This window comes from Bos mutus, chromosome 7, assembly GCF_027580195.1.
Source record: "Bos mutus isolate GX-2022 chromosome 7, NWIPB_WYAK_1.1, whole genome shotgun sequence".
Classification (NCBI taxonomy): domain Eukaryota; kingdom Metazoa; phylum Chordata; class Mammalia; order Artiodactyla; family Bovidae; genus Bos; species Bos mutus.
In genome coordinates this window covers 58,263,992-58,285,357 of record NC_091623.1, presented here as the reverse complement: position 1 = coordinate 58,285,357, position 21,366 = coordinate 58,263,992, and the positions used below count along the sequence as shown (strand labels likewise).

At 48.2% G+C, this 21,366-nt stretch overlaps 1 protein-coding gene across 5 annotated transcripts in view; it reads right to left on the bottom strand.

Annotated features, from left to right (window-relative positions):
• Window positions 1-21,366, bottom strand: part of RFX2 (regulatory factor X2) — a 92,664-nt gene that overhangs the window by 25,268 nt on the left and 46,030 nt on the right. For 2 of the 5 annotated variants that reach the window (XM_070373841.1, XM_070373843.1), the window contains exons 2-5: window positions 18,346-18,458; window positions 15,744-15,833; window positions 13,522-13,601; window positions 9,905-10,166 (exon numbers count right to left, since the gene is read on the bottom strand). In XM_070373841.1, coding sequence (XP_070229942.1) covers window positions 9,905-10,166; window positions 13,522-13,601; window positions 15,744-15,833; window positions 18,346-18,450 — 537 coding nt within the window. In that variant the 5' untranslated portion in view covers window positions 18,451-18,458. The remainder of the gene's footprint in view (window positions 1-9,904; window positions 10,167-13,521; window positions 13,602-15,743; window positions 15,834-18,345; window positions 18,459-21,366) is intronic. The other 3 variants (XM_070373842.1, XM_070373844.1, XM_070373845.1) reach the window with 3 other exon arrangements.

Genomic DNA, 21,366 nt, shown 5'->3' with positions numbered 1-21,366 from the left:
ATTGAAAACAATTTAGATCCCATGGAGTACCTGAGAGGGTGCCAGACATATGTAAGACTGACTGCCAAAAGGCGTGGAGTTCTGAGTATTGTGGAAAAGAATACAAATGAACATTTGCTGTGTAAGGCCATCCTCAAACCCCCCTAGCTAGTAAACAGGGTCTGAACAAGCCCACTGATATTATACATTAAATTAACTTGACTCACAGTGGAACCTCCCAAGGTGTTCACTGCATTTTAAAATTAAGACATCGGGGACACTTCTGAAGGTCGTGAAGTTCAGGAAAACATCCCTAGTTCCTCAAGTTCCGATGGAGAGGTTGGTGACCTGGAGTTAGGACAGAAGGCACAGCGCAGTGCATCCAGCAGAGGGCGCTGCGGCGCCGCCTCCCAGCAGCGCCCAACCAGCCAGCATCCTTGGAAAAGGAGCCTCTCACACTGGAACTTGAAGTCGGGGCGGGGAGTCGGGGTGCAGGGGTTAGTGGGGGAGGGTGGGGGGGTGAGTGGGAAGGGAGGCTTGCTTACAGACCTGACCCAGGGATTCTCACTGCACAAGTACAAAAGGCTTGCTCAGTCCTCTCAGGGGCTGGAAAAATTAGTGTTTAAAGTGGAAATTAATTTTATACTCCACTGGAGTTTAATTCTTATTATTAAAATTTTTTTTATCAAAGTGGTACCTGCACATGTCCAACATGTAAGGAAGAGCCAAGGATGGATGTAGAGGTGGCCCATTCCCACCCCAGGGCTAGGCAGCTGCTGCTGCTAAGTCGCTTCAGTCGTGTCCGACTCTGTGTGACCCCATAGACGGCAGCCCACCAGGCTCCCCCGTCCCTGGGATTCTCCAGGCAAGAACACTGGAGTGGGTTGCCATTTCCTTCTCCAATGCATGAAAGTGAAAAGTGAAAGTGAAGTCCCTCAGTCGTATCCGACTAGGCAGCTTTCCCTAAAATCATTTCTGTTTTCTGAACTTTTTGAGGATTCCTTTACATCTTGGTATTATGTATAACATGGATGCGTGTTATACATATATATATTATATATGTTATACATATATATTATATGTATATTATGTATGTGTATATAATATTATGTATGTGTATATAATATTATGTATGTATATATAATATACATATATAACATATGTATACATGTTATACATATATATATACACACATACATATTTCTTGACTTACCAGGAGTTTCATCTTTATTTCTTTTAAGATTATTTTTTTTGATGTGGACCTTTTTGTTTTTTTAAAGTCTTTATTGAATTTGCTACAATATTGCTTCTGTTTCATGCTTTGTCTTTTTGGCCGAAAGGCATGTGGACTCTTAGCTCCCCAACCAGGGGTTGAACCTGCACCCCCACATTGGAAGGCAAAGTGTAAGCCACTGGACCACCAGGGAAGTCCTCCATCTTTATCTTTGATTGGGCGCAGTGCAGCCCTTATTCCTTTTCCTTGGCAATTTAATCTCACTGGCTTCCACTGCGAGAATTATTAGCAGAACGCTGCGGAAAAGGGTACACACATATTATGCTTTAGGGGCTCTGGAGAAAGGTGGGGAGACAATGCTTAAGGACTTATGATCAAAGATACAGTGTCTCAAGAACTTAAGTAATACCAGAGCGCAGATAAGTTTTCAGTTCAGTTCAGTTCAGTCGCTTAGTCATGTCCAACTCTTTGTACCCCATGAACCGCAGCACGGCATGCCTCCCTGTCCATCACCAACTCCCGGAGTTCACCCAAACCCATGTCCATCGAGTCGGTGATGCCATCCAACCATCTCACCCTCTGTTGTCCCCCTCTCCAAGTATCACCCAGGTGGCTCAGTGGTAAAGAATCCACCTGCCAATGCAGGAGACGCAGGCTCGATCCCCAGGCCAGGAAGATCCCTGGAGAAGGAAATGGCAAGCCACTCCAGTATGCTTGCCTGCAGAATCCCATGGACAGAGGAGCCCGGATGGCTACAATCCATGGGGTGGCAGAGTCAAACATGACTGAGCACCTGAGCATACACGCACACGTATATTGAAATTTAGTCTAGCATTTTAAAAATTTTAAAGAAAATTTAAAAATTCATTTCCTGTTTAATCCTGGGAAGATTTTGCCTGACATAAGGACTAGATTCATGTCTTCTAAGAGAGGGTGAAAGTTACTTCTCCTTTGAGTTCATTAGCGTCCGCCCAAATGGTCATTCCATCCATAACACAGTAATCTCATTAAAATGACTTGACAGACCAAGATCACCCCTGCAAAGGGCCAGCAATGACCAGTATCAAAGCAAACTTGTATCTCAAGCCTGGATCTAGCCGTGCCTTGTGGCATGTGGGATCTCAGTTCCCTGACCAGAGATGGAACCCAGACCCCCTGCATTGGGAGTGCAGAGTCTTAGCCACTGGACCCCCAGGGAAGTCTAAGTAGTCATTTTTAAAGGATAACAAACATGTTTAGCTCTTCTTGTAGTTCCTAGAACTTAAAATATTATAGTTCTACTTCTTAATTCATCGATTAAACTTTAAAAAAAAAAGATGTTTAGTTTGGAAATAACTCCAGACTTACAAAAAGGTACAAAAAGAGCACAAAGCTTTCCTATAGGCCCTTCAGCCAGCCTCCCCAAATGGTCATTGACCTCATTGACCCAATGACCTCCCCAAGACCTGGAAACCAGCCCCCACTCAACACCATTAACCAATCAGAAGTCCCATCTGTGGACCAGGAGCCAATCAGGGGTCACACACTGTGGGTATTTGCATACGAAGCCATGAAAGAAAACAAGAACACAAGGAAAAGATGAAGGAAATTAAAAAGAGGCTTTTATTGAGTGGTGACCCATGTATCCCTTGACATGATGAGTGGGTTTGTGTCACTCTAAACAGGATGATGACTTCTCTGGAAAATTAACTGAGACTTTTTAGAATAAGTTCCAGTTTCCAGTAGCACTCTTTAATTTTGTCACTTAAAGCAGAACAGAGACAAAAATTTCAGGTAGATCTTTCAAAGGGACACTGCTACCCGCTTTGCAAAGAAATGTGCAAAACCAAATTCAAAAGTGATGACATCGTTAGATGTTTGTCAAAACCCATGGAACGTACAACACAAAGAAGGAGCCCTAACGTCAGCCAGGGGCTTTAGTTAATAACAATAAGGTGTCACTACTGGCTCAGTGGCTGTAACAAATGCACCAAGCTTAGGTAAGATGTTAATAATAAGGAGAACTCTTGGGTCCATGGGGTGGGGAATTATGGGAATTCTCTGGTTTAGGTTCAATTTTGAGCATTACTTTGCTAGTGTGTGAGATGAGTGCAATTCTGCGGTAGTTTGAACATTCTTTGGCATTGCCTTTCTTTGGGATTGGAATGAAAACTGACCTTTTCTAGTCCTGTGGTCACTGCTGAGTTTTCCAGATTTGCTGGCATATTGAGTGCAGCACTTTCACAGCATCTTTTTTAAGGATTTGAAATAGCTCAGCTGGAATTCCATCACCTCCACTAGCTTTGTTCATAGTGCTGCTTCTTAAGGCCCACTTGATTCTCATTCCAGGATGTCTGGCTCTAGGTGAGTGACCACACCATCGTGGTTATCTGGGTCATGAAGATCTTTTTTGTGTAGTTCCTCTGTGTATTCTTGCCACCTCTTAATATCTTCTGTTTCTGTTAGGTCCATACCATTTCTGTTCTTTATGATGCTCATCTTTGCACGAAATGTTCCCTTAGTATCTCTGATTTTCTTGAAGAGATCTCTAGTCTTTCCCATTCTGTTGTTTTTCTCTGTTTCTTTGCATTGATCACTGAGGAAGGCTTTCTTATCTTTCCTTGCTATTCTCTGGAAATCTGCACTCAAATGGGTATATCTTTCCTTTTCTCCGTTGCCTTTAGCTTCTCTTCTTTTCACAGCTATTTGTAAGGCTTCCTCAGACAACCATTTTGCTAGCAAAGTAATGCTCAAAATTCTCCAAGCCAGGCTTCAACAGTACGTGAACCCTGAACTTCAAGATACTCAAGCTGGATTTAGAAAAGGTAGAGGAACCAGAGATCAAATTGTCAACATCTGCTGGATCATTGAAAAAGCAAGAGAGTTCCAGAAAAACATCTACTTTTGCTTTGTTGATTACGCCAAAGCCTTTGACTGTATGGATCACAACAAACTGTGTAAAATTCTTAAAGAGATGGGAATACCAGACCATCTGACCTGCCTCCTGTTGCAGGTCAAGAAGCAACAGTTAGAACTGGACATGGAACAACAGACTGGTTCCAAATTGGGAAAGGAGTACGTCAAGGCTGTATATTGTCACCCTGCTTATTTAACTTATATGCAGAGTACATCATGAGAAATGCTGGGCTGGATGAAGCACAAGCCAGAATCAAGATTGCTGGGAGAAATATCAATAACCTCAGATACGCAGATGACACTAGCCTTATGGCAGAAAGTGAAGAGGAACTAAAGAGCCTCTTGATGAAAGTGAAAGAAGAGAATGAAAAAGTTGGCTTAAAACTCAACATTAAGAAAACTAAGATCATGGCCTCTGGTCCCATCACTTCATAGCAAATAGATGCAGAAACAATTGAAACAGTGAGAGATTTTATTTTGGGGGGGCTCTAAAATCACTGAAGATGGTGACTGCAGCCATGAAATTAAGACACTTGCTCCTTGGAAGAAAAGCTATGACCAACCTAGATAGCATGTTAAAAAGCAGAGACATTACTTTGCCAACAAAGGTCCATCTAGTCAAAGCTATAGTTTTTCCAGTAGTTATGTATGGACGTGAGAGTTGGACTGTAAAGAAAGCTGAGCACCAAAGAATTGATGCTTTTGAACCATGGTGTTGGAGAAGACTCTTGAGAGTCCCTTGGACAGCAAGGAGATCCAACCAGTTCATCCTAAAGGAAATCAGTCCTGAATATTCTTTGGAAAGACTGATGCTGAAGCTGAAACTCTCATACTTTGGCCACCTGATGCTAAGAACCGACTCATTGGAAAAGACCTTGATACTTGGAAAGATTGAAGGCGGGAAGAGAAGGGGACGACAGAGGATGAGACTGTTGGATGGTATCACCAACACAATGGACGTGAGTTTGAGTAGGGTCTAGGAGTTGGTGATGGACAGGGAAGCCTGGGCTGCTGCATTCCATGGGGTCACAAAGAGTTGGATACGACTGAGCGACTGAACTGAACTGAGGCTCAATTTTTCTATAAACCTAAAATTTCTCTAAAAAAGTCTCCTAAACAGATAAAAAGTGATGATGAATTACTTATTTATTCATTCATGTATTGTTTTGGTTGGTTGCACGACCTTAGTTCCTTGACCAGGGATTGAACCCACTTCACTTGCAGTGGAAGCACTGAGTCTTAACTGCTGGACTGCCAGGGAAGTCTGATGACGAATATTTTAGAGAAAAAATGGATGTGCTTTTGCTGGCAAAATGTTTCCTGTGGTATTTGGACAAAGGTCTGTCCAGGGGGCAAGGTAGCCTCTAGCAAAAGCCCAGTAGGCATGTGAGCTTGCCGTCAAGATATCCTGATCTTCCCTGAAAACACAGGCTACAGATAAGAGCTGTTTTGCAGCTGATGATCCATTGTGAGCTGTGAGGCCACGTGGATGGTGCACCAGCCCCGTGGGCCACCAGGAAGGGTGCCATGAGAATGGAGAGGCCCGCGTGGGAAGCCAGGCCAGACACAAGGAGGCATGGACAGGCTCTCCATCAGTCTTACTGAGCGTAGACGGAAGCTAGTCCCTTACAGACACATCTACTTGCAGTGACCATGTGACGGTCTTCTCGGAGAGCTGGACAGAGGATGTGAGATTTGGCTCCTCTATACCCACGAGTGCAGGTGGTCAGAGCCAGGATGTTTGCTGGGGTCCTGAAAGCAGGAGCTGAGTCTCTGATGACTCAGACAAGAAACTCCTCGATTTCTAGTGGCACGTCTCAGAGACGTCTGCTGTAGCCTGCACACTGCAGAGCTTGAATCTGTCATCCCAAGGCCCCAGATACCGCAACTAAAATATATATATTCTTTTTCATATTCTTTTCCATTCGGGTTTATCAAAGGATATTGAATATAGTTCCCTGTGCTGTACAGTAGGACATTGTTGTTTATCTATTTTGTGTATAGTAGTTTATATCTGCTAATCTTTGGAAGGAATGATGCTAAAGCTGAAACTCTAGTACTTTGGCCACTTCATGCGAAGAGTTGACTCATTGGAAAAGATTCTGATGCTGAGAGGGGACGACAGGATGAGATGGCTGGATGGCATCACTGACTCGATGGACGTGAGTCTGAGTGAACTCCGGGAGTTGGTGATGGACAGGGAGGCCTGGCATGCTGTGATTCATGAGGTCACAAAGAGTCAGACACGACTGAGCGACTGAACTGAACTGAACTGAATCCCAGACTCCTAATTTATCCCTCCCCTACCCACTTTCCCCTTTGGTAACCATAACTTTGTTTTCTGTGTCTGTGAATCTGTTTTGTAAATAAATTCATTTGTAACATATTTTAGATTCTACATATTGTTGTTGTTCAGTCGCTAAGTTGTGTCCAGCTCTTTTTGTGACCCCATGGACTGCAGCCTGCCAGGCTTCTCTGTCCTTCACTGTCTCTCCGAGTTTGCTCGAACTGATGTCCATTGAGTTGATGATGTCATCCAACCATTTCATCCTCTGTTGCCCCTTTCCCCTCCTGCCCTCAATCTTTCCCTGAAGAAAAATCTTTCTCCTGCTCTCAATCAGGGTCTTTTCCAATGAGCTGACTCTTTGAACCACGTGGCCAAAGGATTGGAGCCTCAGCTTCAGCATCAGTCCTTCCAATGAATATTCAGGGTTGATTTCCTTTAGGATTGACTGGTTTGATCTCCTTGCAGCAAGGGACTCTCGAGAGTCTTCTCTGGCACCACAATTCAAAAGCATCAATTCTTCAGTGCTCAGCTTTCTTTATGGTCCAACTCTCACATCCATACATGACTACTGGGAAAACTGTAGCTTTGACTAGACTGACCTTTGTTGGCAAAGTAATGCTTTTTAATACACTGTCTAGGTTTGTCACAGTTTTCCTTCCAAGGAGCAAGAATCTTTTAATTTCATGGCTATAGTCACTGCTCGCAGTGATTTTGGAGCTCAAGAAAATAAAATCGGTCCTGGAAGAGCAGGGTAGGTGGATTTCCAATCAGTTAAAAAACTTGAACCCCAGATATCAGACCACAGTGACTGGGCAGCCCAGGGTCTGAGCTGCCTTTGTTTGTGGTGAGGTGGTGTGGACCACAGAGAACATCATGACTATGATTGCAGTTGGTCTGTGACCTGTGACCCTAGTTTATTCACTAGTATGAGTCGATGCAGTTTGCTGATGTGGAGGCATCGTGTCTGTGAGGAACACTCCCGACTGACAGCAGCTCCATGCTCAGGTCTGCCAGCCAGTCCCCTGAGGGTGTGCTGAGGGCCCTGCAGGGGGCAGGTGGGGAGGCACAGGTTGCTGGTGCCCCGGGATGGCGAGGTGGGCGGTGCCCACAGCCTGTCTCTAGGGAGCAGGTGGGGAGGCACAGGCTGGTGGTGCCCCAGGATGGCGGGGCAGGCGGCGCCCACACTCTGGACATAGAAAGGAGAGGCCAGCAAGACTTGGGGGGCCTCTGATATCGCTGTGACCCTGAAACACATCAGGATCGAGAGAACAGGGATGAGGTTAGAGCATCCCCTTCTATTGAAAATTAGGCCTCCACAAAAACAGGAAGGTATTTTTTAATTGACCCATCATTTCAATAGTCTAAAGAAGAAAAAGCACATGATCGTATCGATGAAAAGAAAGCATTTGACAAAACTCACAAGAAAGCATTTGACAAAACTCAACATCCAATTATGATAAAGACTCTCAGAAAACTGGAAATAGAAGGAAACTTCCTCAATCTGAAAAAGAGCATTGTGAAAACCCTACAGGTAACATCACTTAGGGATGAAAGACTGAAGCTTTTCCCTGAGGGATATCCACTCTCACTACTCATATGTAACATCGTACAAGATGTCCTGGGCTTCCCAGATGGCGATAGTGGTAAAGAATCCACCTGCCAATGCAGGAGACATAAGAGACATGGGTTCAATACCTGGGTCGGGAAGATCCCCGGAGGAGGGCACGGCAACCCACTCCAGTATTCTTGCCTGGAGAATCCCATGGACAGAGGAGCCTGGTGGGCTACAGCCCATAGGATCGCAAAGAGTCAGACATGACTGAAGTGAATTAGCATGCACAGGATGTTCTAGCCAGTGCAGTAAGGCAAGAAAAAGAAATAAAAGTCATCCAGATTGGAAAGGGGGAAATAAAACTGTTTCTATTTGCAGACCACAAAAAACTCTGAGAACTAAAAAGTGAGTTTGGTAAAGTCTCAGGAGGCAAAGTCAAGAGCCAGAAATCAACTATATTTTCATACATTAGCAATGAAGAGTTGGAAATTAAAAATCAATACCACTTACAATAGCTCCAAACCCAAAAGATACTTAAAGATGTCAATTCTCTCCAAACTGATATAGAGCTTTAAGGCTATTTAATCAAAATCTCACTAGGAATTTTTTGTAAATATAGATAAACTGATCTAAAATTTATATAGAACTTGTAAGAGAATAGAAAACACTTTAAAGACTGGTAAAGAATATTTGCATATCACAAATCTGGCAGGGGACTTGAATCCAGAATATACAAACAATTCTCAAAATTAACAGTAAGAACACAGACAACACAGTTAAAATAATAACAATAAACTTCAACTGACACATCCCCAGAGAATATATATATATGAGAGGCAAAGCCCATGAATGGGTTCTCACCATCACTAGCGATTACGAAAATGCAAATTACAACACTGATGAAAATGGCTAAAACCAAAGATGCTGACGACACCTGAGAACGGAAGAGGCTGGCGACAAGGTGGACGAGAGGAGCTCACACTTGGCTGGGGGAGGAACTCACACTGCGCAGGAAAACATGGGTGGTTTTGGATAAAGTTAAACATGTACTTACCATAGGAGCAAGCAATCCCACTTGTAGGCATTGATTAACCCCAGAGAAAGCAAAACATGTGTCTACACATGTGTGTACTTCTAGCTGTTTTATTCAATATCATGAAAAACTGGAAAAACCCAGGCGGCCCTCGGCTGGTGAAAGGATGAATGAACTTTTGGGTAAAGGAAGACGACTGAGGAACAGGAAGGAGCCAGTGACTCACACGACAACTGGATGGGATCTCCAGGATCCACGCTGGGGGAAAGAAGCTGGCCACACAGGGGATCTTGGGGGTGATCCCCCTGACCAAAACAAACTGCGGTGATGGAGGACAGACCCACGCGTGATAGGGCTCGTGGGTGAGAGGAGGGTGTCACTACCAAGAAATACCCAGGGAGTTCTGGGGGCAACGCCACCGTGCTGTATTCTGAGGTAGGGACAGGCACCCGAGTCTGTGTGTGCATCAGAACTTGTCTCTCTATGCACCCAAGCGGTTCACTCTATTCTGTGCTAATTTTAAAAATTAGAGTAAGTATGGGACATAGGGTTTTCAAAGCAGATATATTTCCAAAGCAGATGAGCCACGGTTTGGGGCAGAGGCAAGGGGTGCCCATATAGCTCTGCTTTGGTTCAGCCCAGTTCCGCAGGGAAGTGCCGATCTCCACCTCCTAGAGGCTGACGATGATGACCGTGGTCATGGTGGAACACCAGCAGCAGTAGCGTCCGCCAGCACGCAACAGCGCTCCCAGCAGCTGCCTGGCTATCCACTCTCTGTCTTTACCGAGGACTCCAGGTTCACAGAGGGGGCACCTGTCTTAGGCTGGTGGGGCCCAACGCCCGTGGTCCCAGCTACCTTCTACTCACCATCCTGCTGCTGTTGGGGGTTTAACCTGCCCCCTCCAGAGCCCGGGATGTACATACCGTAGCCGGCGACGAGCGGGACGTGTGGGCCAGGGTGTGCCTGGTGCCGTCCATCCCCCCGTGGATAAGGTAGGCTCCTGCGCTGGAGACGATGGGGCTGCCCCCGACGTCCATGGTGATGCCCACCATGCTGTGGGAGGGGACTGCGGGCGGGGAGGAGCCTGCCACGGTCACCTGGGCGCCGCCTGGGGCCTCAAAGTAGGAGGCGGCGCTGCTGGGGGCGTACATCTGAGGCTCGGGGTTGTAGGCGTAGGCCGTCCGCCTGGTGGAGAGAGAAAAGGCGTCGTGTCAATGCCGGGCCCAGGGCACCGAGTGCGTGGCTAAGTCAGCCACGGACTGTCAACACAGCCAAGTTCACAGCCAGGGTCTCAGAAAGCACGTGGAATCCTTACAAACCGCAGGTGCGAACTGCACGCGGGGGCCTCCTGGGGGCATGGGGCGGGACTGCACCCGACCCTGGTTATGGGAGGGCTACCCCGGGGTAAGATGATGTAAAGTCACCCACCGATCCACCCACACCCACACCCACACCCACCCACACCCACACCCACCCACACACACACCCACACATACACACAGAGGCTCATGGGCACAAGTGCGTGCAAGGGCTGTGAAGCTGAATACACCCGATGTCAGTGTCCTGCCATCACAGATGCTGTCACCACTGGCGACAGGGAGCCAGATGGGAGCCTGGGGGAATGGTACAAGGGACTCTGGGCTCATTTTGCAGCTTCCTGAGAATCTAGTTCTTTCAACCCAGAAAGTCAGTTGTTTTTTTAAATGTAATTGCTTTATAAAAAGAGTATCTAAAGGATTCCAAGAATTCGTCTGATGTTCCTTTAACATCTGGATCAAATCATTCACCATGTCCATTGATGTCCAGCCTGCTGCAGTGAAAGGAGGTCAGTAGGGTTTTTTCCTCAGGGGTGACTGAGGGAAGGCCCCTCTGGGGGGGTAGGGAGGTCCCTCCGATCTCTGGGGGACATCATCTCTGACCACAGTGCAGTCAAACCAGGCCACTACCACCAGAGTGCCCCCAGAGTCTGCTGGGGCCCCAGGGTTCACCCATCCTCCTCTGGGTCAGCGCTGAGCTGCAGACACTCAGGATCCCAGGAGTCACATCTCTAACGACAGCCAGGCCTCCACGCCCTCCCAGGACCCCACTGGGGAGTCGTGAAACCAGAGTCAGAAGCAGGCACAAGGATGCATGCCTAGCAGTGAGCTTCTGCTCACTCTGCCCCAAGCATCACAGAGTTCAAAAGCAGAGAGCCCTGGACGTCCTTGACAAGTAGAAGATGAAGTTCTCAAAACATCAAGATAAGCCAGAGGCTAACAGAGACCATCCCCATGGAAAAGAAATGCAAAAAAGCAAAATGGCTGTCTGGGGAGGCCTTACAAATAGCTGTGAAAAAAAGAGAAGCGAAAAGCAAAGGAGAAAAGAAAAGATATAAGCATCTGAATGCAGAGATCCAAAGAATAGCAAGAAGAGATAAGAAAGCCTTCCTCAGTGATCGAGGCAAAGAAATAGAGGAAAACAACAGAATGGGAAAGACTAGAGATCTCTTGAAGAAAATCAGAGATACCAAGGGAACATTTCATGCAAAGATGGGCTCAATAAAGGACAGAAATGGTAGGGACCTAACAGAAGCAGAAGATATTAAGTAGAGGTGGCAAGAATACAAAGAAGAACTGTACAAAAAAGATCTTCAAGACCCAGATAATCATGATGGTGTGATCACTGACCTAGAGCCAGACATCCTGGAATGTGAAGTCAAGTGGGCCTTAGAAAGCATCACTATGAACAAAGCTAGTGGACATGATGGAATTCCAGTTGAGCTATTCCAAATCCTGGAAGATGATGCTGTGAAAGTGCTGCACTCAATATGCCAGCAAATTTGGAAAACTCAGCAGTGGCCACAGGACTGGAAAAGGTCAGTTTTTATTCCAATCCCAAAGAAAGACAATGCCAACGAATGCTCAAACTACCGCACAATTGCACTCATCTCACACCCTAGAAAAATAATGCTCAAAATTCTCCAAGCCAGGCTTCAGCAATACGTAAACCATGAACTTCCAGTTGTTCAAGCTGGTTTTAGAAAAGGCAGAGGAACCAGAGATCAAATTGCCAACATCCTCTGGATCATCGAAAAAGCAAGAGAATTCCAGAAAAACATCTATTTCTGCTTTATTGACTATGCCAAAGCCTTTGACTGTGTGGATCACAATAAACTGTGGAAAATTCTTCAAGAGATGGGAATACCAGACCACCTGACCTGCCTCTTGAGAAATTTGTATGCCGGTCAGGAAGCAACAGTTAGAACTGGACATGGAACAACAGACTGGTTCCAAATAGGAAAAGGAATACTGGCTGAATATCAAGGCTGTATATTGTCACCCTGCTTATTTAACTTCTATGCAGAGTACATCATGAGAAATGCTGGGCTGGAAGAAGCACAAGCTGGAATCAAGATTTCTGGGAGAAATATCAATAACCTCAGATATGCAGATGACACCACCCTTATGGCAGAAAGTGAAGAGGAACTGAAAAGCCTCTTGATGAAAGTTAAAGAGGAGAGTGAAAAAGTTGGCTTAAAACTCAACATTCAGAAAACGAAGATCATGGCATCTGGTCCCATCATTTCATGGGAAATAGATGGGGAAACAGTGGAAACAGTGTCAGAGTTTATTTTTTTGGGCTCCAAAATCACTGCAGATGGTGACTGCAGCCATGAAATTAAAAGACGCTTACTCCTTGGAAGGAAAGTTATGACCAACCTAGATAGCATATTCAAAAGCAGAGACATTACTTTGCCAACAAAGGTCCGTCTAGTCAAGGCTATGGTTTTTCCAATGGTCATGTATGGTTGTGAGGGTTGGACTGTGAAGAAAGCTGAGTGCCGAAGAATTGATGCTTTTGAACTGTGGTGTTGGAGAAGACTCTTGAGAGTCCCTTGGACTGCAAGGAGATCCAACCAGTTCATTCTGAAGGAGATCAGCCCTGGGATTTCTTTGGAAGGAATGTGATGCTAAAGCTGAAACCTCCAGTACTTTGGCCACCTCATGCAAAGAGTTGACTCATTGGAAAAGACTCTGATGCTGGGAGGGATTGGGGGCAGGAGGAGAAGGGGATGACAGAGGATGAGATGGCTGGATGGCATCACTGACTCGATGGACGTGAGTCTGGGTGAACTCCGGGAGTTGGTGATGGACAGGGAGGCCTGGCGTGCTATAATCCATGGGGTCGCAAGGAGTCGGACACAACTGAGCGACTGAAATGAACTGAACTGAACTGAACTGAACAGAGGCCAGAATGAAAAAGCAGAGATGGAAATGGTTTCTGGGTTTCAAAGGTGGGCTCTCCAGACTTCAAGGGTGGATTGGAGTTTCTGTTTTTTAAAACTGCCTTTCCTTGAAGTAAAACTACAAAGGCCTATGATTTCTGATATCTCCACTGGGCTGAGATGTCCTGATGGGGGTGTAATAGCTGAGTCACCCCACCAGGAGGTGAAGGGAGAAGATTGTGGGCAAACCCATCGCCAGGGGAGCACAGTAGGCATGGTGGCCAGGTTGGTTGTCTGTGAACCCCTTCCTGGGGAGGGGAGAAGGCACCCACGTACAAGGCTCCGTTGGTGAAGACGGCGTCCCCGCCCTCCACGTACTGCAGCTGGGCGGGGTACACGTGCTGCGCCGGCTGGACCTGAAACAACAGCAGACACCTGGCGTTACACGGTCCAGATCATCCAGGTGGAAATATCTCCTATTGCCTTTTGTGAACACGTAGTGCCACGTTACACTTGTCCTACCCCGGCTGGCACACCTAAAACCTAGGAGAGATGGTCACGTCGAGGCCACGTATTCCAGATTAGCCCAGACAGGGATGACGCAGCAGGTTGGGGCCCCTATTCCATGCGGAGAGGAGCCCCGCTGGAAGCCGAGATCCAGAACAGGGCAGGAGGTGGTGGTGGTGATGGTGCCTGGGGTCTACTGACCACTGGGCAGAGGGGCCGGTCTTGCTTGATGGTGGACACCAGAGATGTGGACAGAACTGGGACCTTGGAGCGTCTGATCCCGCTCCCCATTATCCCACCCTCCATTATCCCACCCCCCGGCAGGGCAGGGGCTCAAGTGGCTCACGTGCTCTATCACCCCCACGCCACCCTCTTTGGTGCCCTAGTGGCTGTCCCCAGCAGCTGGGTGGGGGGGGGCCTTGGGAACCCCTCTGGGAGAGACTGTGAAGGTCTAAGCAGAATCAATAGGAGTGCTGGGCCTGGAGTAGGGGTTGGGGGCTGCGGGGGGAGGAGGGGTGATGGGAAGACCCCTCCCTCCTCTGTCAGTCCACAGCCTCAGCTGATGGCCCCTGGGGGATGCAGGAGCTCTGATGGAGCCCAGAGCTCTGTGTGGGGAACTTCAGGACTGTGCTATGGAGGGAGGCTTAGTGGATGCTTGATTCAAGCTCACTGGGGATGAGGAAATCAGGGGCAGGTCTCATCATGGCCTCTCTGTAGACCTTTATGCAGCGGCAGGATTGGATCGACTCCCACCTCTGAGGACACAACCCAGGGACATGTGCACACACATAACCCCTCTCGTCTGTAGGGGGTGGGTATGATGCAGAGGTCAGCGGAGAGAGAAATGGTGGACACAAGGCCAGCCCCACGGAACAGGGGAAGCTTCTGGAATCATGGAGCCATGGTCGCGCCCCTCCCTTGAGGAGCTGAGGCAAAGATGCAGGGTCCTTGCTGGGCACCCCCAGAGCCTTCGCTCCTCCTGCAGGAAACCCCAAATCACACAGCATCAGGCAAATCTCTCTAAGGAGTGAAGTCGCTCAGTCGTGTCCGACTCTTTGCGATCCCATGGACTGTAGTCTACCAGGCTTCTCTGTCCATGGGATTTTCCAGGCAAGAGTACTGGAGTGGGTTGCCATTTCCTTCTCCAGGGGATCTTCCTAACCCAGGGATCGAACCCAGGTCTCCTGCATTGTAGGCAGACGCTTTACCCTTTGAGCCACCAGGGAAAGGCCAAACCTCTCTAAACACCCTGCTAATCTGAACAGAGCCCCTTGAAGGGAGAAGCGTGTCCTCTGGGGTCTCGCCATCTCCACACTATGCTCCTAGGTCCTGTTGCATGGGAGCCTGAATGAATTTGAACTCAGCATCTCACATAGAGCAGGAGTCGGCAAACTTGGGTCCTTAGGTCAAATCTGGCCCGCCTGATCTTACAAATAGTTTTATTGGCACATGGCCACACCATCCCTTCCACGAGAGTTGCATGGTTGTGCCTGAGACTGTCTGGCCTGCAAAACCAACCAACCAAACAAAAAGCACTGTGAGGCCTTTTCCAAAAAAGGTTTGCCGACCACTGCTAAGATCACGCTGCCTGTCTGAGCTGATGATCTGGGCTGTGTTCTGGCTGCTGAGCCCACACGTTCAAGCTCTGCTCTCTAATCATTTAACTGCACAAGAGGCGCCTGTCTGAGGGTCCAGCACTTGCCTGCGGGTGGGTCGGCCTCTCCTGGAGGATCCACGTTCCTCCTATTCAGAAACCTCTGCCACCTGCCTGCGTGTCTACAGCTGCACCCCAGGCTCTACCTAGCGGTTCACTTGTGCCTGAAAGGCTGAAGATCTGAATTAATAAAGATCATCAGCTTTCTTGGCTTGTAGCAAACTATCTGCAGCAACAGATTTTTTTTTTAACGCTTCCAAAGAGAACTTCCTGGTAAGGAGCCAAACACGTCACACAAAAGGAAACAACAAAACAGGAAAGCAAGCACTGTCGTTCGGATGGGGGCTCCCAGGCATGCCATGCCAACCATGTCCCACGTCCCCTGTGCTGTGGTTACCTGCTGTGTTACCTGCTGGACTCTGGGGAGGGAGAGTGGCTGCATCTGGGCCCCTTTGGGAGCCGAGCCCGCTGCCTGGACCAACACCCTCTACAAGGGAAGGAGAGAGGACATTTAGGCTCATCGTACGTGAGTCCTGAAAACAAATACAGGTCACAGCCGGCGTGACCGTGCCTGCTGCTGCTTAATGGAAACGTATGTGGGGGGGCGGTAAGAAGAAGGAGGGCACACACATGCCCCCAGCAGCTTTGTCTCCTTGGGGTCTGTAGTCATCAGGGTGACGTGGGCTGAGAACTGGGTGCCAGCCATACCGCCTCCCCCGGACAGGCTGGGTCACACCCCACCATGTCTCTCACCCTCGACCTGCCCCCGTTTAAGAAGAAAGGAAGCCCAGAGTGGTCACTGCTAGGTTGCAGTCCCAGCATCTCAGTATTGGAAGTTCTTTAACTCAGACTCAGGCCAGCCCCCCTCCCGGGCTCCATGGCTGCTCTCTGGGCCCCTGGGCCATCTTCCCAGAATGGCTTTGTGACTTTGCTGGAGAACTGGTTGAATGGACAAAGCTAGGAAAGTGGGAAGAATCAAATGCACTCCCGAGGGGAGGGAGGAATAGGAGGGATTTGTTTCTGTGGGCCTGGGGCTTCGGAAGTCGTGGACTGTGATTCTGTGATTGGCCTCGTGGACCCTATGCATCACCAGGTGCAGTAATTCTGCAGGGCTTGGTCTCATGAACACCACTGCACTAAGAATTCAACACACTTAGCCCTCCGTAAACTCACCCCCAAAGACACAGAGAACACAGATGGCACACAGAGATCAACAGGATGGATGGACAAACCCCAAGTGTCCATCCACACAGGGGAACATCACTCAGCCAGGAAAAGGAGAGAAGCCCAGCTCTCCACACAGAGTGAATGGACCCTGAGGACATGACGCTCAGTGAGAGAAGCAGGCACGGAAACACACACCGTGTGTGATTCTATCTACGGGAAACGTCCAGAGCAGACTGACCCACAGGGACAGAGTGGATTCCTGGTTGCCAGGGCCTGGGGGTGAGGGATGGAGGGTCATTGCTAATGGGGAGGGGGTTTCTATTTGGGAGGATGAAGATGTCCTTGAACTAGCCAGAAGTGGAGGTTGCAAGACACTGTGAATATCTTAAACACTGCTAAATTGTTCACCTTAAAATGGCAAATCTTGTGTCAGGTGAATTTCACCTCAAATAGATAAATAAGAATTTTGTGGACTTACAGGCACACACTCCAAAGCTGAGGCATCCAATATGGAAGATAATAGCTGTGTATCTCTGTGCCCGTTGACATTTACTTTGATTTAAATGAACTGCAAATTTCAGTTTCTCTGCAGCCCTGGCTACACTGCTGGTGCTTGGAGCCTAGTTGGGCTGGCGGCAGGACACTCCCACTGTGCTGGGAAGTTCTGCTGGACGGCACGGGACTGAGAGGAGAAGTAGGAAGTGTGCATCATGGGATGGAAGGAGCAAGAAAGCCCCTTACTGGGGAGGCACTGGGTGCTCACTCTTCAGGAAGCCTGCAGGTGAGGCAGGTGCCCAAGGGGTGGGCTGCCACTGATGCTGGGCTGGGGGGCTGGACCCATCTCCAGCAGGGATGGGAGCCCTGGAGCCTCGGATGGACATGGAGCTGCAGGGCAGAATGCTGGGCCTGTAGTCGCCAGAGGCGGCCAACACCCAGACCTGGGGCACCTGAGACTGGGGCTGGCGAGAGGGACCCCAGGGAACAGGGGGTGGAGGGCCCATGCATCACATGCGGTGGGCATGGAAACAGTGAGGCCACAGCCACAAGTGATCGCGCCCTCTAGGTACCTGTGCTGGGGTGGCCACACTTCCAAGAAATAAATGCCACACGTGCCCGACTACGTGTGCTAAACTGAATAAGTGGTCTCAGTGTCTATCTACTTGCTTTTGCTGAATTATGGGTTTTATTTTTCTTTTTTGCCCGTACCAATTCTTTCTGTCCCGCTCCTAATTTTCAGATTTGTAAATCATAGATAGTGGGCCTCTGCACGTGTCCACGACTTCTGGTCTGTTCCATTGCCTTCAGTTTCACGTGGAATTATGTTTATGTCTACTTTCTGTTGTATTCCAAACTACTGCGGAAATCTAGGAGTTGGGAGAACCTTGATGAGATGAGAACTTGTGAAAATTCTCCACAAGTTTGAAAGAATATGCCACTTCTAATGCTAGATTCGATTATAAACCAATCCTAAGACTTCTCACTTCTTCGTAGAAGGCTCACTTCCAAGGTACAAGAAAACTGCCGCTAGCAGATGAAAATGAAGTCAATCAGAGTCCAAGAAGGGCTGTGGTTCTGAGTTTGGATCATTTCACCGATTCCTTGGTGGGGCCTTTCAAAACAAATGGTGAAAAAGCCAGATAACATGGGAAGAGGGAGGAACGTGAGGGTGCATTTCAACAGCAGCAGCCGTGGAGCTGAGAAGTCAATTCAGAAGAATAGAGATGCCAGGCTCTGCAGATTTAAATGTTTTCCGAAACCGTGGTGGATGTGTCCACCCTGGCTGCACTGGTTTTTCCAGGGCTGCCTAAGCAACAGGCGGGCTGATCTGTTACCTGCGGGGAGGCTGTCACTGGCTGGGCCACGGGCGCCTGGGCAGCCGCCGACGAACACAAAGCCACGGAAGCCGGGGAATCCGATCCACTCTCTGAGTTCTGCATGCTCAGGTCTAAAGAGAGGTGGAGAGAGAGTGAGGGCAGGGCAGAGAGAGAGTGATGGGGGCAGGGCTGCCATCGCAAAGCCTGGAGAGGCGATGGACAAGGTAGTGAGCGAGTGGCAACGACCAGGTTCAAATGCGAGGATCCTGGCCAGACGAGGTAAGTAAGAGGCAGGGGGAGAAAGGCTTTTCAATCATTTCATAAGAAGAGAGAAGGGAGGCGCAGGAGGTATTTTTTCCAACAGAAACCTGAAAAATAGCCCAGCAGGAATTCCTGAAGGACAGGTGTGGGACAATGGCACCAATCTCATCAAGCTCGACTATTTTCAAGGGTTCGTGCAATTTTTAAACCATTTATGGAGAAAATTAAAAGCGCTTGTTGGATGTTTGCCATCTGGGGAGCTACCACACCCCACTATAAGCGCATCTCTTAGGGCAGGGTGTCCTCTTGGCACCGTGGCCAGCGAGCAGGTGTCAGCGAGCAGGCCAGTGAGCAGGAGGCCTGTGGGACCTCCTGGGCCAGGTGTGGGGTGGAACAGCACCCCTGCGCCCCCAGTCATCACAATCACAGATGTCCCCGGATGCCAATCCGTCCCTTTGGGGGCGGATTCAATACCAGCGAGAAAAAAGGTGACGGCAGAGGAAAGAATTGGCACCTTCCTTTGGGCTGGAGAAAAATCCTCAGGCATTTCAGCAATAAGAAAAGGTGCATTTTGTTCCTCTGCCCATGAGAAAGTGTAAGAGTATTGATATATTTCTCTGCAGCCAGGTGCAGACATCTCTCAAATGGGTCGTTTAAAAATTCTCTACCAAAAAATTCATGTAACCGCAGCACAAAGTGGCAGATGAGATTCACTCCAGGAAAATGCTGAAAGGCAAACTCTCTACATTAAAAAAAATTTTTTTTGGCCACGCAGCAGGGCATGCGGGATCTTGACTCCCCAACCAGGGATTGAACCCATGCGTCCTGCAGTGGAAGCGTGGAGTCTCAACCACTGGACTGCCAGGGAAATTCCTCTCTTTACTTTTTAACAAACACTAGCTACCTTCAAACTTCAAGAAGCAGATCAGCAACTGCAGACAGGGGAGATGGCTTTGTGGCCGCACACAGCTGTCTCATCTCTGTTTTGTCCCCTACTGGCCACGGCTCTAAGCATGTCCTCCCACGAGTCTGGGCTCCCAACTCCCGGGAGACCTGGACAGCATGGCACACACCACAGTGCCCAGGACATGCTGCCAGAAACTCTGTGTTTCTCTGTAGCCCCAAGAGTCTCACCTCCAATAATAAGTAGATATTTTAAAGCCTTTTTAAAAAATTCAAAGAAAAACTAATAGATTGAAACAATTTGCCTAAGGGAAGCAGAAATGTGTGCATGTGTGTTTGTTTGGATCTGAGAGTGCTGGCTAAATTCCATCTTCATTGACTATCCCAGGTCCCTCCCACCCACCCCCAGTGCCTTTGGTACCACAGGAACCATTTGATGGACTGTGGCCGTGCCTTGGCAATTTTCTATTTCCTGTGACCTTGACTCAGTTCTCACCACCAGAGGTCCCCAGATCCATACAATGCTGCTTCTTGTGCTCTTTGCCTCTTTTGGAGGAGGAAGAGGAGAAGGGAGGGAGAGGGATGGAGAGGGAGGAGGAAGAGGAGGGAGAGGAGAAGGAGACTGTGAATTTCCAATCTGTATTTGCTGGGTCTCCAGCTTTCTCTCCTTCCTGACGAAACTCACTTTTGGAATTATTCTACTGGAATGTGCCTAACTTGTGGTCTTATATTCACGGTTTTCTCTGACCGTTTAGCCAGTCAGCTACCCACTCTGTACCATTGTGTCCCCATCTGAAGCCAGGAAGCGGGTAACTTCAGTAGCATTAGGGGGAAGGTGATGCAAGCTCTCCAGGAAATGAATCCACGAGTGAGAAAGTGAGGAGGCTGACTTCACTGAGACCAGTTCCTTGGTCCATAGTTGAGTCTTACGGAGACAAAGAGAGGCTGTGAGTGAGTGGGATAGATGGCGGGCCCATGCTCTGCTTACTGTGGCCAGAATGCACTTTCCAGAATGTGAGTTAGTCTAACACACTCCTGACCAGGATGCACTATCTGTCTCACACTGTATGGCATTTAGTGAAAAAGTTGGCTTAAAACTCAACATTCAAAAAACTAAGATCATGGCACCTGGTCTCATCACTTCATGGCAAATAGATGGGGAAACAATGGAAACAGGTACAGACTTTATTTTCTTGGGCTCCAAAATCACTGCAGGTGGTGACTGTAGCTATGGAATTAAAAGACGCTTACTCCTTGGAAGAAAAGCTATGATAAACTTAGATGGTGTATTAAAAAGCAGAGACATCACTTTGCTGACAAAGGTCTGAATAGTCAAAGCTATGGTTTTTCCAGTAGTGATGTAGGGATTTGAGAGTTGGACCATAAAGAAGGCTGAGAGCCAAAGAATTGATGATTTTGAACTGTGGTGTTGAAGACTCTTGAGAGTGCATTGGACAGCAAGGAGATCAAACCAGTCAATCCTAAAGAAAATCAATCCTGAATATTCATTGGAAGGATGGATGCTGAGGATGAAGCTCCAATACTTTGGCCACCTGATGCAAAGAGCCGACTCATGGGAAAAGACCCTGATGCTGGGAAAGATTGAAGGCAGGAGGAGAAGAGGATGACAGAGGATGAGATGGTTGGATGGCATCACTGACTCAATGGACATGAGTTTGAACAAGCTCCAGGAGATGGTGAAGAACAGGGAAGCCTGGTGTGCTGCAGTCTGTGGGGTCGCAGAGTTTGACATGACTGAGTGAACAACAGCAACAAATGTCATTCAGACCAGAGTCAGCAGACTTAAGTCCCAAGTGGGACTTACGGGCCCACCTGATCTCTGTTACAACTACTAGACTTTGCCATCATAGCATA